Source organism: Bombina bombina, chromosome 5 (genome assembly GCF_027579735.1).
Source record: "Bombina bombina isolate aBomBom1 chromosome 5, aBomBom1.pri, whole genome shotgun sequence".
Classification (NCBI taxonomy): Eukaryota; Metazoa; Chordata; class Amphibia; order Anura; family Bombinatoridae; genus Bombina; species Bombina bombina.
In genome coordinates, this window is record NC_069503.1 from 768,283,247 (window position 1) to 768,299,186 (window position 15,940).

At 36.9% G+C, this 15,940-nt stretch overlaps 1 protein-coding gene across 6 annotated transcripts in view; it reads left to right on the forward strand.

Moving 5' to 3' along the window:
• Positions 1-15,940, forward strand: part of ZNF516 (zinc finger protein 516) — a 206,775-nt gene that overhangs the window by 108,055 nt on the left and 82,780 nt on the right. For all 6 annotated transcript variants that reach the window (XM_053714851.1, XM_053714850.1, XM_053714855.1 and 3 more), the window contains one exon: positions 7,214-9,142. In XM_053714851.1, coding sequence (XP_053570826.1) covers positions 7,363-9,142 — 1,780 coding nt within the window. In that variant the 5' untranslated portion in view covers positions 7,214-7,362. The remainder of the gene's footprint in view (positions 1-7,213; positions 9,143-15,940) is intronic.

Here is a 15,940-nt window from a genome sequence, read left to right on the forward strand (position 1 = left end):
GAACTATGCCTGCCATAAATACGCTGGCCCCTCAAAAAACAAGGCTGACTAATCTAAATCGACTACTAGACTTTGTATATATGAAAATTATTATACACAAATTCCCTTGGTGCTGTCCTAAATCGATATTCTATTTCTACCATACTCTTTGGGACAAGAAGTGGATACTATATCCCATATCTCTATTAGATTTTGCTTTTTTATCTTGTTGCCGGATTTTTGTAAATATGTAATTTAGTGCAATCAACAATTGTTGATATGTTGAGAGACCTGATTCGCTATGCAACAGCCGATATAGCGCTGTTTGTCAGTGCTTGTGATGCTGACGTTTTTTCTTGATGATGATTGGCTATGCAAATTAGCCACACGGTGCTCTGTTTACTGATATATATCTATATCTTATGCTATAGATAAATACAGTTCTATATAGGAATATATATTTAAAAATATTTAGAAAATATTCCCCCATGTGAAGAACATTAGCTATGTACTGTAAATATTTCACATTTCAAACACTTTATTAAAAACTAGGCGATAAGCCTGTCCAGAGGGCAGTCTATGTTCAAAAAAATGCAAACCCCTAAGCTAAAGTTACAAAAAATTAAAAAAAAGTAAAATTACATAAAAAAATAAAGCTATCCAAAATAAAAAAAAATTAAACCTAAACTAATACCCCTATAAAAATAAAAAATCCCCCCCAAAATAAAAACACCCCCTAATCTTATACTAAACTACCAATAGCCCTTAAAAGGGCTTTTTGTAGGGCATTACCCTAAGTTAAACAGCTCTTATACCTCTAAAAAATACTAAGTCCCCCCTAACAGTAAAAAAAACCCATTCACCAAACCCCCCAAAATAAAAAACCTAACACTAAAAAAACTAAACTACCCATTGCCCCTAAAGGGGCATTTGTTTGGTGCAATCGGCTCTTTTTCTAGCCGAAAAAAACCCTAATGTAAAAAAAAAAAAACACCCCAAAAATTAAAATAAAAAAAGCCTAAACCTAAGCCCCAAATAGGTACTCACTGTTCTTGAAGTCCGGCGGAGAAGGTCTTCTTCCAGACGGATCCATCATCTTCTATCTTCATACGGAGTGAAGGCGGCGCGGTGCGGAGCTGTGTTCCCGATGCCTGGATCCTCAGCGGTAGCGGTCCATGACGGCGGCAGAACTCTGCAACGGTGTTGCTCGGCAGCTCCTCTTCATCCGATGTCTATCGTAGACTGAAGATTGAATGCAAGGTACCGCAATCAATTTGGGGTACCTTGCATTCCTATTGGCTGTAATTTTTAAATCAGCCAATAGGATTTGAGCTACTGAAATCCTATTAGCTGTTCAAATCAGCCAATAAGATATCAGTACCTCTCATCCTATTGGCCGATTTAAAAATTTCTGCCAATAGGAATGCAAGGTACTCCATAAATATGGGGTACCTTGCATTCAATCTTCAGTGTGCGACGGACGATCGCATGAAGAGGAGCCTTCACGCTGCTGAGGACCGCAGCTGAGGATCGCCACATCTGGGAAGACCACTCTGTGCTGCCTTCGCTGTGGATGACGATAGAAGATGATGGACCTGCCTGGAAGAAGACCTTCTATGCCAAACTTCAGGAACCGTGAGAACCTATTTGGGGATAGTGTTAGTTATTTTTTTTTATTTTTTTTTTAGATTATGGTTTTTTGGTCAATTAAAAAAGAGCTGAATGCTCTTTTAAGGGCAGTGAAAAAGAACTGAATGCCCGTTTAAGGGCAATGGCCATACAAATGCCCCTTTAGGGGCAATGGGTAGTTTAGGTTTTTTAGTATTTTTTTTTTTTTTTTGGGTTTTTTGGTGGGTGGGGGGTTTTACTGTTAGAGGGGTACTTTTGTTTTTTTAATGCAAAAAAGCTGTTTAACTTAGGACAATGCCCTACAAAAAGCCATTTTACAGGCTATTGGTAGTTTAATTTTAGATTAGGGGGTGTTTTTATTTTGTGGGGGCTTTTTTATTTTCATAGGGATTAGGTTTATTTTTTTTATTTTGGATAATGTGGTTTATTATTTTCTGTAATGTTAGCCTTTTATTATTTTATGTAATTAAGGGGTTAATTTAGTTGGTGTTAGGTTAGGGGGCTCAGTCATTAAATTAGCTATTTGTGTTGTGGGTGGTTGGTGGTTTACGATTTAATAGGTAAATTAGGTGTAATGCGTTGTGGGGGGGTTTGCAGATTAGGGGTTAATAGGTTAATTTTATTTCATTGGTGGTGGATGGCGGTTTAGGGGTTAATAAATTATTTAATTTGTGATGTGGGGGAATGGCTTATTAGGGGTTAATAGATGTATTAGGTAGTTTGCAATGTTGGGGTTGGCGGATTTAGGGGTTAATTTTATTAGCTAGTTCTTTTTCTTCTTAATACTTCATGCGGGCGGTTATTTTTTTCTTCTTAATACTTTGTATGGGTGGTTAGTGTTTTTTTTTTTTTTTTTTTTTTTAATACTTATTGTGTGCGGTTAGTTTTTTTTTTGTAATGCTCCGTTTGCCTTTGCGGCATCCAGGTCGATTCTGAAAATGGCAGGGTGGTGAAAGAATCCACCTTCACTGCATCACGGTGGATTCTGTCACCACCTTTCCATTTTCGGAATCCACCGGGATACATCTTCGCTGCCTCCAGGTGAATTATTTCTCATGCAGCCAACATTCCTTTGAGGATGCGTGCGCAACTGGCGACGGACGCGTTACAAACGCGATTATAGTATAGATGAATATTACATAAATATGATTTTTCATGTTTTCAGCTACTTGACTGCATATATATATGTATGTGTGTATGTATGTATATGTGTGTGTGTGTGTATATATATATATAAAATGTATGTATTTATATATGTATATATGTCTGTAAATACATATATACTCATATAAATACATATACAAATTTAGATATGTATGTATCTCTAAGATAAAGCCCTTTGCATGCCATTTTTCCTAACATATCTTTGAACCCTTATACATTTTTAATGCAATTTAAAAAAAAAAAAAAAAGTTTTTTATCAGTTATTTTGGGTATAACTGTATTTTTTAAAGTATTTTTTACAACTTTTTAGTTGAGTGTAAAAGTAAACCAGAGCTCTGAAGTCGCGCTAACCCGATGTTTTAAATTAAATTGCTCTTAAGTGAACGCATTTACTTTCAACTTGTAATACGCACGCTACTTCTGATGCATAAACAGCCATGATTAACCCCTTATAGTTTGTGTGCAACTGTTTGTGCGCCACTCGTAATCTAGCCCTCTGTTGGGTATATTCTAGTGAAAGCAGTTGAAGCTGATGGATCTAATCCCCTCTGTGTTTTCAAGTTGGTAACTAGCTATGCAAAAATTAAACTAGTTATTTATTATGGGCCTATTTTCGTTGTGGAAAAGAAAATATAGACTATTTTTTTGAATGTTAACATTTTAACCCTATACTGTTTTTTTTTTTTTTTTTAAACTTTGCTACATTATCTAATAAAGGTTAGTCTATTTTTAGCAATAATGGAAAAGTGTAGGTTCGGAAAGCGTTATATTGATTTTTCTATCTAGGTCTCCAGTTATCTTTGAATCTCCTCTCGGTGACATGGCAGAGAGGACCTGTGAGTGTACCAACTGCTTTTTGTAACAGTGCAAGAGACTGGCTTGTTCTAAACAGTTGTTATTAAATGGCATGTACACCTGGCAGGCATTAGTAAGTGTAAAAAAACTTGAAGCAAAAAAGCTTCATGGAGTGACAACCTTTAAAAGAAAGTTTAACCTCTGTAGTGCTGTCATGAAATGAACAAATTTGATTTTCCTGGACATTTTTTCTTTTGTAAAGTTGTTGGTGTGTATGCTTTTATTTTTGCTTGTGATTAATATGGATCATATTATTTTGGTGACTTAAAATTTGTGTCTTCGTCTCTAATTTCTTGTGATCTCATTGTTTAAAATAGTAAACCGCTTCCAAGTAGGAAGTGCTCTGCCAATTTATTTAAAGTAGGCTACTGACTGACCTTTGCAAGTCAACTCTGGCAAAGAATCAGAAAGGGACAAAATGTTTAAGTTCACAGCTTCTTTTTGTCTGATGGATTTTTCTTTTATCTTATTAATTACAGATGGATGTTTAATTTCTTTTCAATACATGTCGATTTTAGTCAGGTATGAAATACATTAATTTTGCAAGAGTTTACATTATTTTAAATGTATCTTTAACAAAAATGACATAATATTATGTACATGAAAAATAACTTTTTGATGAAAAAAGGACATAATACTTAAAACTGATGCAGTATAACTGTAAAAAGCCGACAGGAAAATATCACCTTAAAGGGACACTAAACCCAAATTTTTTTCTTTCATGATTCAGATAAAGAATTTAATTTTAAAAACATTCCAATTTACTTCTATTATCTAATTGCTGCATTATTTAGATATCCTTTGTTGAAGAAATAGCAATACACATGGGTGAACCAATCACACGAGGTATCTATGTGCAGCCACCAATCCGCAGCTACTGAGCCTATCTAGATATGCTTTTCAGCAAAGAATATCAAGAGAATGAAGCAAATTAAATAATATAAGTAAATTAGAAAGTGGTTTAAAATGTATTGCTCTTTCTAAATCATGAAAGAAAAAAATTAGGTTTCATGTCCCTTTAACATCTCTATGTAAAAAAGGAATTTATTTTACCTCAAAATCTCCTCAGCTTACCAGAGTAAGGGGATCTGTGAACAGTTATACTTCAGTTACTGTCCAGCTGCAGGTAAAAAAAAAATGAAGAAATGAACAGCAGCAAATCAGCATCCGCAGTGCTGAGGTCATGAACTCTTTTACTGCGATCTCATGAGATTTCATAGTAAACTTCCTTAAACTGAATAGGGAAATAACATGAGTGTGCATGAAGGACAGGCATACTGATTTGCTGCTTAAAGTCCTTTACAATAGGGTGTGAATACTTAGGAAATTTTGAGGTAAAATATCTTTCTTTTTTACATAGAGATGTTCAGGTGATATTTTCTAGTCAGCTATGCCTCATCACTTTCAAGTGTTTCACCATTTGGGTATCATGTCCCTTTAAGTAAAACTCGTTTTTGTTTTTGTTTAAATAAATAACATGAAGCACATGCGCTTGTGTGCATCTGCTCCATGGTATAGAAGTTCAGTGGCTGATAAGGAAATCTCCCATAGTGACACTCTTCATGCATAAAATATATGGCCATAGTATACATATAAGTATCAGAATCCATAATCCCTTAGGTGATTAAATCCAATAGTTAAACATGATAGATATATATTGCATTTGTGGACTGTAAATAATGTTTCTGCAGATACAAATTGTTTACAGATGGGTTGAAGAAATGTATATCAAATGAAGAAGAAAGTGAATTGTTTTTGTAGGCAGACATATGGTGTAGAATAACTAATACATTCAGAGCCAGAAGTAAGAATTTATGATCCACGGCTTCCCTGTTCATGGGATTTGTAGAGTGCTGTGTTACCCCTATCATTTTGTTCAACCACTTTCAAACACATCTTTCAAGTAATATCAGTACTTTAAAGGGACATGAAACCCATATTTTTTCTTTCATGATTTAGAAAGAGCATACAATTATAAACAACTTTCTAATTTACTTCTATTATCTAATTTGCTTCATTCTCTTGATATTCTTTGCTGAAAAGCATATCTAGATAGGCTCAGTGGCTGCTGATTGGTAGCTGCACATAGATGCCTCCTGTGATTGGTTCACCGTGTGCATTGCTATTTTGTCATTAAAGTATATCTAAATAATGAAGCAAATTAGGTAATAGAAGTAAATTGGAATGTTGTTTAAAATTGTATTCTCTACCTTAATCATGAAAGAAAATGTTTGGGTATAGTGTCCCTTTAAGTAAAGTCTGAAAGGTTGCGACATTAAACCCAAAAATGTTCTATTGTGATTCAGATAGAACATACAATTTTAAACAACTTTCCAGTTTACTTCTATTATCTAATTTGCTATCATGGTAACTTTTGCTAAAGAAGCAGCAATGAAAGTCTGGGAGCTACTTGAACACATTAAGTGAGCCAATAACAACAGGCATATATGTGCAGCCACCAATCAGCTGCTCCTGAGCCTACCTATGTATCCATGAGTACAAAATAAATAAGATATTAGAAGTAAACTGCAAAGTTGTTTAAAATCACTTGCTCTATCTGAAAGAAAGACATTGGGTTTCATGTTTCTTTAAAGGGACAGTTCACCCAAAAACTTTCTCCCCTTTAAATTATTCCCAATGATCCTTTTTACCTGCTAGAGTGTATTAAATTGGTTGCAAGTAGCTCCTTTACTCATATTTCAGCATTTGATATAGCTGATTTAGCTTGTGGTTTCCCAACCTATACTGAAAGTTTTGATACTGGCGTATAAGCTATTGACAAGCCTAAGTAAACACAGCCAGCAGAAGAGATTACATTCTCAGTGGGGGGCAGGATAGTTAAGTAATAAAATGATAATTATCCATTGTTCTCTCTATGTATTGAGCTTTGGTGTTCCAGACAAATATAAGATAAGGAAGCAAGTGTGTGTACATAAAAGTGATAACATAATGAGATCTGATATTACCTGAAGCTCAACCCTTTGTAATAGGCTGTGGTTTCAAAGCACAAAACAAGCTACTTCAGATACACAAATAAATCCGAAAATGCAATTTCTCAAATATTTTATACTCTGCAGTTGGTATAACAAGTCATTTAAAATACATTTATGGAAAAACAATTTTACAGTGTACTGTCCCTTTAAGTTCATAACACCTTCTTGAATTGTTTAAAATTTGTCTTAAATCGAAATATTACTCAAACACAGGATGTAAATTAAAACAAATACATACAACAGTTTAACTTTCTAAAGAAACCTTAAAGTTTTTTTTTTTTTTTTACTTTGTTGCATTTAGAAGAATATTTTAAAATACTTTTATTTAAAAAAGGCGATGATCTTGTGCTAATATAAAACAAATTTATAGCATTCCACATTACTGAAGTGTCTTGCTGATGATTTTCTCATTAGACGTTTTTCCTCATTTTGTTTTAAATTTATTCTTAAATGTATCTGCAATTAATTTGGTACCAGTAAATACATTTGGTCTATTGTGAGTATGAATTATGATGTTTGACAGTTTTTAGATAACAAGTTTGATGTCCAAAATGTATTTTGTATTTTAACTAGTGTTCTATTTGTTTTTTCAGGTTTCAGTTGCTTGTTCAGCTATTGTGGAAGGTCACTTTGGAAGTTATGCTGAATAACAGCACATTGCTGAGGACAAAACTCTGTACACAACCACTTTTGCGTTAAGTTTGGTAATCCTCCACTCTACCTTCCTAATGTTACTTTGAGTATGGAACGCAGGAAACAATTTGATATGGCGTTACGAGAGTCTGCTGCAAAGTCAAGTAAAAATGATGCAGCACAAGTAGATAAACCATCATCCTTCAGCTGTGTCATCTGTGGCAAAAGTTTTCCTTTCCAGAGTTCCCTTTCACAGCACATGCGAAAGCATACTGGTGAAAAGCCATACAAATGTCCTTACTGTGACCATAGAGCTGCACAGAAAGGCAACTTAAAGATACACTTAAGAACCCACAGAACTGGCACACTTAATCAGGTACATGATGTGGAAATGGGAGATGCACATGTTGGAGAACTTGGTGCTTCTGAAGGTATGGGTGGTTGTGCAAGCCCTACTAAAAGCACATCCGCTTGCAACAAGATACTCAATGGTAGTATTGAAGTAGAAGACTCTGAAATGGGGGAAGATGACAAGCCTGGCAACTACCAGTGCACCTTCTGCAAAAACAAATATGATAGAAAGAAAGATCTCGATCAACACCTTCTACAAGTGCACAAGCCATACAAATGCAAGTTTTGTAGCTACATGACATTAAGAGAGGAGACACTGCTAAACCACATTGAAAAGGACCATATCACAACAGCAATCCCATTAAATCGGGAGGGTTTCCCTGAAAACTGCAAAAGTGAAGTTAACACAGGGGAGTTTCCTTGTGAAGTCTGTGGACAAGCGTTTGGTCAAGCATGGTTTCTTAAAGCACACATGAAAAAGCATCGGGGATCATTTGACCATGGATGCCACATATGCGGCAGAAGATTTAAAGAGCCTTGGTTTCTAAAGAACCACATGAAATCTCATGGCCCAAAAACTGGGAACAAAAACAAACCTAAATCTGACTCAGAACCAGTAGCAACTATTAACAATGTTGTTCAAGAAGAAGCTATAATGACTGGATTAAGCCTTTATGAAGTTTGTACGAAATGTGGCAATTTGTTTACGAACCTAGAAAGTTTAAATGCACACAACTTAGTGCACTGCAAAAGTGAAGAACACTCTGCTGAAGACGACAAAGCAGAACAAAAAAATGTTCACAATGTAAATGTAGACTATCCTATGGCCAAGGAATGTTTCCTCGACTATCTAAAACTAAGACCCTTACTGGATACAAATAAAAATTCAAATGGAGAGCATGGAAAAAGAGTTCCTGAGCTTGATCCAATCAATAGCTATCAAGCATGGCAGCTATCTACAAAAGGAAAAGTAGCAGAGCCCACAGAATATGCTAAGTATGTTGGTTGGGATGAAACAATGACAGATACAGATGTCACGTATGATAAAGATAAAGGAGAATATGTTCTTGCTAACCAAGATAAACGGAAACGGGAAACAGAAAATCAGAGTACCAGTAACAGTAACTCAAAGAAGCGTAACTGTTCAACTAGTGGTCGTGTAGAGAAAAGTGGCAGTTCACAATCAGGTGAAAATAATGTAGAGGGGCAGAGTGACTTGGAATTCAGGCCACCATCACGTCAGAGTAGACGGTCTTCTCAAAACAAGTCCACGGAGTGCTTTGAGTGCGGAAAGATTTTTCGTACTTATCATCAGATGGTGCTACATTCCAGGGTGCATAGAAAGGAACGTCGCAGCTTGAGTGAGAGTGGCTCTGTCTCTCATAACGATAGATATGGATCCAATAGTGATGTTGACTCTGCTAGCAGAGCTAGTAGTCCAGACTCTGCTTCTGTCCCAGATGATTCTATTGCCTCAGGTATGGGAGATGATGGTGGTGATGATGACAACTATGAAGAAGCCCCTCCTCCAACTCCAGGTAGGATTAAGAACACATTTTACTAGAAAATAAATATATTAGAGCTAGTTAATAACTATAATCTGAGCCAGTCATGGACATGGCAAATAGTTTGGCAATTAAATTTAATTTATTTACTGCTGAAAAATATTTTGTTGTTGTTCCATTATAAACACTTTTATAATGCATCTTTGTCTTTAATTTTAAGGGTCTTTTTTTCACTTCCTTAAAGAAGTGATAATAAAAAAAAATCTTCATTTTATTATTGCACTGTGGCTTGCAGAGAACCATGTGTTTAACTCTATCAGCTCCACAGTGGTAATGCACGCATCTGTTAAACCAGTCAGGATTTACATATGCAAGTAGCTGCCAATCATCAGTTGTGTTCATTTTAGGATTAGCAGGACATTGCCAATCAAGTGCTGACTGTAAATATGTGTTTATACCCTCAGCATATGTTAAATACACACAGTTCTGTTCTCAAGCAATTGTGCAATAATAAAGTATGTAAGTATGCTGAAGATCTAGACATATTTCCTAGGAATCAGAGATATACATTGAGTAATCCAACAAGATTGGGCCTTTGCTCTCAGGATTTGTCAATACAGTGTACTGTTAAAGAATTTTGTTGTTAGAAACCAAGCTAGGGTTCTTGTATTTTCATAAAATACCATTATAAAAGTGGCAGTGATATAAAACTTTAACTCACTGAACAGCTGAAACAAAGAATGATTTTATCTTGAAATAAAGGTCATGTTAAGTTCTATATCAAAGCCACTTTCCAGATTTAGGCATCTCTCTTCCTTTTGGACTTAAAGCAACATGAAACACATTGTAGCTATAAGACACCCTGCTGTTGTCTTATAAATGAACACACAAATCAAGTCTGAAAGCTTCCTGCATACAATAACAATTTTTCTTGCAGCAATTGTTTTCAATGGCTAAACTACCATCACAGTATGTCTAATTTGGAGGAGCCTACCTGGACTGAAGTTTACTTATTAAAAACATAAAAAGTTATGCAAAATCTTATAACCTCTGCGGAGGAAATCTAGGGACAAATATGTTCCAGGGTTAGACTTGTGAAGTCTGCAGTGTGCCCTTCTATTTCTTAGACTTGGAAAGCCCATAATTACTGGAAAATGGGGCAATGTTGGAGAATCAGGGGGCAAAATAATGTATATTGCAAAGTTTTTGCATTAAAATCTCAGTGTTTAATATCTAAGCAATCCTATATTCTTTTTCAAATGGATATACCTAACTTGCCAGTGTAGACTGCTAGTTTGGTCATCCTGATGGGCATAATTACTGGATTGTTTGTGTGCTGCTGTTATAAAGAGCAAAAGGTGGGGTGTACCTGACTTGCACCAAATAGAGGCAACTACACTGTATAATTATTTTAACCCATTAAGTACAAATGATAAACACATGGTCCGCGTAAGCACAATGTATTTAGTTCAGATGACAACCACATGTTGTCATCCAGGGAGGGCTGCTTTCAGGGCTCATCGTGTACCCCCTGCACGTACACCGTATACCTGGTAGTCAAGGGCTCCGTGGTAATGTCATCAAGCCCCAAAAACCTAGAAGTGCCGGGATGGACCACAAGGATTAAAGGAGGTGGTGGGGTTTATTTTCAAACCCCTCAATCTCAGTTTCCTTAAGCCCTAGAAACCCCCAAGGTAATCTCATGCTCTTTCAAATGCTGTATGTTTTGTGGGTTTTTAAGCACTTTAAAAAAATAAAAATGAAAACAATTATTTTAATGCACAAACATTTAAATACCCATCTAACAGACCATCAAAAAGGCCTAGAGACCCTCAAGTCCTTGTTTTAAAGTCCCTATAGCAGTTTTAATTGCCAGGTGATCGCTTGGTGTGAATAAATGTCCATTTATTTGCATAAAGACTCATGGGAGCCCCTATGTGCAGATCAAAGTTACATAACTATAGGAGAACTCTCTTTTTACTATAGAGTTTAGGGGGAAAACACACATACACACACTATTGTTTATAACATCGTTTATTAACATTTTAATAAAAATTATTTTTTTTCCACACTTTTTTTGCAGGTTTCTTTCACATCATAATATATACTAGACATGTGCGTTCATTAGTTTAGTTTAAAAAAAATGCCAAATATGACCGCCACCAGTGGGATTTGGATACTTTTGGAGACAGATTTCTTCTTGTGAAAGTACAACACACAAAGATCTGGATTTGCACAGATTTTTGTGTTTATCACTTTCACAAGAAGACATATGTGCATGTCAATTAATGGTATAGTTTGAAACTGCCGGGTCTCCTGATAAAAAAAGATATATATATATAATATGTGTGAGTTTCTCATTAAAAAATAGCCTACAGTAGAGCCTAAAAATGAACAGTATCTAAAAACTGCAAAACACTTCAGCACTGGGGTGGAAATGGCTCAGCAGTTAAAGGGTTAAAATATAAAAAGGCGAAAGAAAGGACATAACATATAGGGGTAGATTTATCATTCCCCGGGCGGACATGATTCGCTATAGCAAATCATGTCCGCCCTGCATCGCTAAATGCCGACAGCATACGCTGTCTGCATTTAACCACCAATACTTGTGCAATGCCGCCCTGTAATGGAGTGGACCTTGTCAGGAAATGTAAAGCACAAACAGATTGATGCAAAAGAAGTTTTCACTTTTAAACAAGAGTCTTTCAGTCCGCAGTTCTAGGGTTAAACAACCACCCTTTTGTTGTTAAACAAACAAGCAAAATAAAAACAGTACACATACAGAGTCATATGCTTTAGAATAAAAAACACACAAGTTATATAATCCTATAAATTCTTATGACAGAGCATTAGGCATTTTAATACAGGTTATCCAAGACAACTCTCCCAGTGTCTTGCTACTTCCCTGTCTGAGATCCATATGAATCTAACTTTGTTTGCAAGAGCTGCCTTATATAGCCCTCTAACTATCCTCAGCTGTTGCTAATTGGCTTCTTGTTGTCAGCCTGTTACTAATAGTAATATTTTCAGCAGTGAGCTGGCAAGCCTTACAGCATTTTGCTTCTTTCAGTATAGTATTTTTCCCTGTAGAGAAATGACCCTTTCTATAAGGATGAGCTTATACACTCCATCACACGCCCCCTGCACATTCGCGGCCAATCGGCTGCTAGCAGGGGGTGTCAATCATCCAGATCGTATCTGATCAGGATTATTGCAGACCGCCACCTCAGAGGTGGCGGATGAGATAAGGAGCAGCGGTCTTATGACCGCTGCTTCTTAACTCCTGTTTCCAGCGAGCCGGAAAGGCTCACACGGAATAAGCAGCGTCCGTTGCTTAATAAATTGCCCCCATAGAATGAGTCTAGAAAATAGTTTACTTTTTTTTTAATTATTATCAAATAATTCAGAGAGATCCTTTGCCTGTGTATCAATATGTGCAGTAAGCCATCATGCATGAGGTGCCATACTTGGCCTTGAACCCCCTGAGATATCAGACTGTAGGCCGTAATCCAGTTTGTATGTGTAATAACAGCGTTTCAAAAGATGGTGTCATGATAAATAACATTAGCTATATCAATCGGGAATAATAAACATGGTTTACCCTAAGAATACTGTGCATATTATGGAGAAAGGGGCATTTGTTTTACAATTCTGATAATGTTATATATGTCAAGTGTAATTACACAAGTCTAGTCACTGATATGACTTAGTGGCGAATAGTAAGTTTCAAGAGCTTTTCTTCAGTGAATATGGGGAGGCATTTTACTTAGAATTCAGTGCCAGGTTGTCGTTGTTATGATTAATAGCAGTAGAAAGTAAAATAGAGTAGATACTAAGTATAAACCAGTACCTTGTATGTACAATGTTCCAAGAAACATGTAATTATTATTATTATAATTTATTTGTATAGCACCGCAAAATTCCGTAGTGCTGGGAACAGAGATAGGGGTATACAAATCTTGTACAGGAGGAAGAGGTCCATACTCCGGAGAGTCTACAGGTTGAGGGTGCAGAGACATAAGGTTTGGGGTAGCCTGTCACATGGATTGTAGTTGCAGCAGTGAGTCAAGGCAGTTAAGAATTAGTTTGGTTTCAATTAAAAACATAGGAGAGATGGCAAGCCTCCCTGAATAGGTGTGTTTTCAAGGAGTTTCTGAATCTTTACAAGGTTGGAGACAGTTTTATGGAGAGGAATAGAGAGGATCAGCATGTGAGAAGTCTTGGAGGCGGGAGAAGGATGTAGAGATAATAGGAGTGGAAAGACTTAGGTCAGAGGTTGATTGAAGAGGATGGGTAAGGGAATATTTGATGAGAGGGGAAATATAGTTGGGAGTGAGGCTGTTGAGTGCCGTGTAATTGTATTTTGGAGTGTATGGGGAGCCAGTGTAGAGACTGGCAGAGGGGAACAGCTGATGTAGATAGACAATGGATGAGCCTAGATTAAGCATTCATAATAGATTAACGGAAGGATAGGCAGTGTTTGTGTAGACCATTTAGAAGTAGATTGGAATATTCAATGCATGACAAAATGAGGGAATGAATTAGTATTTTTGTAGTTTCTTGAGCAAGTAAAGAACAATTTCTGGAAATGTTGCATGGCAGGATTTGATAAGTGCTTGTATATGCGAGATGACTGTAAGTTTCTGAGTCAAGTGCAACCCCAAGACAGCGTATCTGGGGTGAGGTGTTGAGAACAGAGTCAGGTGTTGAATGTCTCGAAGAGGGGGGAATAAGAAGTAGCTTTAGACAGATCGAGTTGCAGGTAGTGCAAAGACATCCAGGAGGAAATTGCAGATAGTTGGTAATCTGGTTGAGTAAAGAGGAAGAGATATCAGGAGAGGAAAGATATAAGTGGTACTGGAACCCAAAGTAAGATATACCTTTTCCAAGGGAGGGTGTATAGAGAGAAAAAAGCAAGGGACCTAAGACAGAGCCTTGCGGTACTCCAACTGAGAGAGGCAAAGGACCAGAGAATAAGCTCTTAAAGGAGACTAAAAACAAGCAGTTTAAAAGATATGAAGCAAACCAGGAAAGGTCTGTGTCTCAGATGAATATAGGATTTTTAAGAAGAGAGGATGGTCAACTGTGTCAAAAGCAGCAGATAGGTCCAGAAGAATGAATAAGGAGTAGTATTACTTTAGTGAGAGTGGTTTCCGCAGGTGGATTCTTTCACCACCCTCGTAAGCTGCATCCCGGTGGTTTCCGAAAATGGCAGGGTGGTGAAAGAATCTTGCAGCGAAGGCAAACAGAGCATTACAAAAAAAATAAAAAATGCCTAACCGCACGCAATAAGTATTAAAAAAAAATAACCACCCGCAATAAGTATTAAAAAAAATAACCACCCACAATAAGTATTAAAAAAAACCCCAAGCGCCCGCAATAAGTATTTAAAAAAAAAACCTAACCGTCCGTACAAAGTATTCAGAAAAAAAAACCTAACCGCCCGTACGAAGTATAAAGAAAAAAACAACTACCTAATACAATTATTAACCCCTAAATCCGCAAACCCCAACATCGCAAACTACCTAACACATCTATTAACCCCTAAACCGCCAACCCCCCACAACTCATTAAACCTAATTTACCTATTAACTCCTACACCGCCAACCACCACAACGCAAAAAACTAATTTAATGACTAAGCCCCCTAACCAAACACCCCCTAAATTAACTCCTTAATTACAATAAAAATAAACAACATTACAATAAAAAATACAAAAAAATTACATTAGATTAAGCTAACATTACAAAAATAATAAACACATTATCCAAAATAGAAAAATTAAACCTAATCGCTATGAAAATAAAAAAGCCCCCCAAAATAAAAACACCCCCTAATCTAATGCTAACCTACCAATAGCCCTTAAAAGGGCTTTTTGTAGGGCATTGCCCTAAGTTAAACAGCTCTTTTACATTAAAAATAAACAAAGTCCCCCCCAACAGTAAAACCCCCCACCGACCAAACCCCCCAAAATAAAAAATAAAAACTAACACTAATAAACCTAATCTACCCATTGCCCTGAAAAGGGCATTTGTATGGGTATTGCCCTTAAAAGGGCATTCAGCTCTTTTTCACTTCCCTTAAAAAAACACCCAAAAAATGTAAAACAAACCTAACACTAAAGCCTTGAATAGGTATTCACACTTTTTGAAGTCCGGCGGAGAAGGTCTTCTTCCAGACGGGTCCATCATCTTCATCCACAGTGAAGGCAGCACGGAGCGGAGGTCCGGAGTGGTCTTCCCAGAAGTGGCGATCCTCGTCGGCAGTCATTGGCAGCAGTGGCGGTCCTCGGTGAAGGCGTGGAGGTTCCTCTTCATGCGATCGTCCGCTGCACACTAATGAAAGAATTCAAGGTACCCCATATTTATTGGGTTACCTTGAACTCCTATTGGCTGAAATTTTCAAAATCAGCCAATAGGATGAGAGCAACTGAAATCTTATTGGCTGTTTTGAAAAATTCAGCCAATTAGAATGCAAGGTACCCTAAATTGATTGCGGTACCTTGCATTCAATATTCAGTATACCACAGACATCTGATGAAGAGGAGCCTCCTCCGCTGAGGATCGGCACATCTGGGAAGACAGCTCCGGACCTCCACTCCGCGCCGCCTTCGCAGTGGATGAAGATGATGGATCCGTCTGGAAGAAGACCTTCTCCGCCGGACTTTAAAAACTGTGAGTACCTATCTGGGGCTTTAGTGTTATTTTTTTTTGTTTTGGTGGGGGGGGGTTGTGTTTTTTCTTTTTTTTTTTTTTTTTTTTTTTTTTTGGCCAAATCTCAAAAGAGCTGAATGCCCTTTTTAAGGGCAGTGAAAAAGAGCTGAATGCCCTT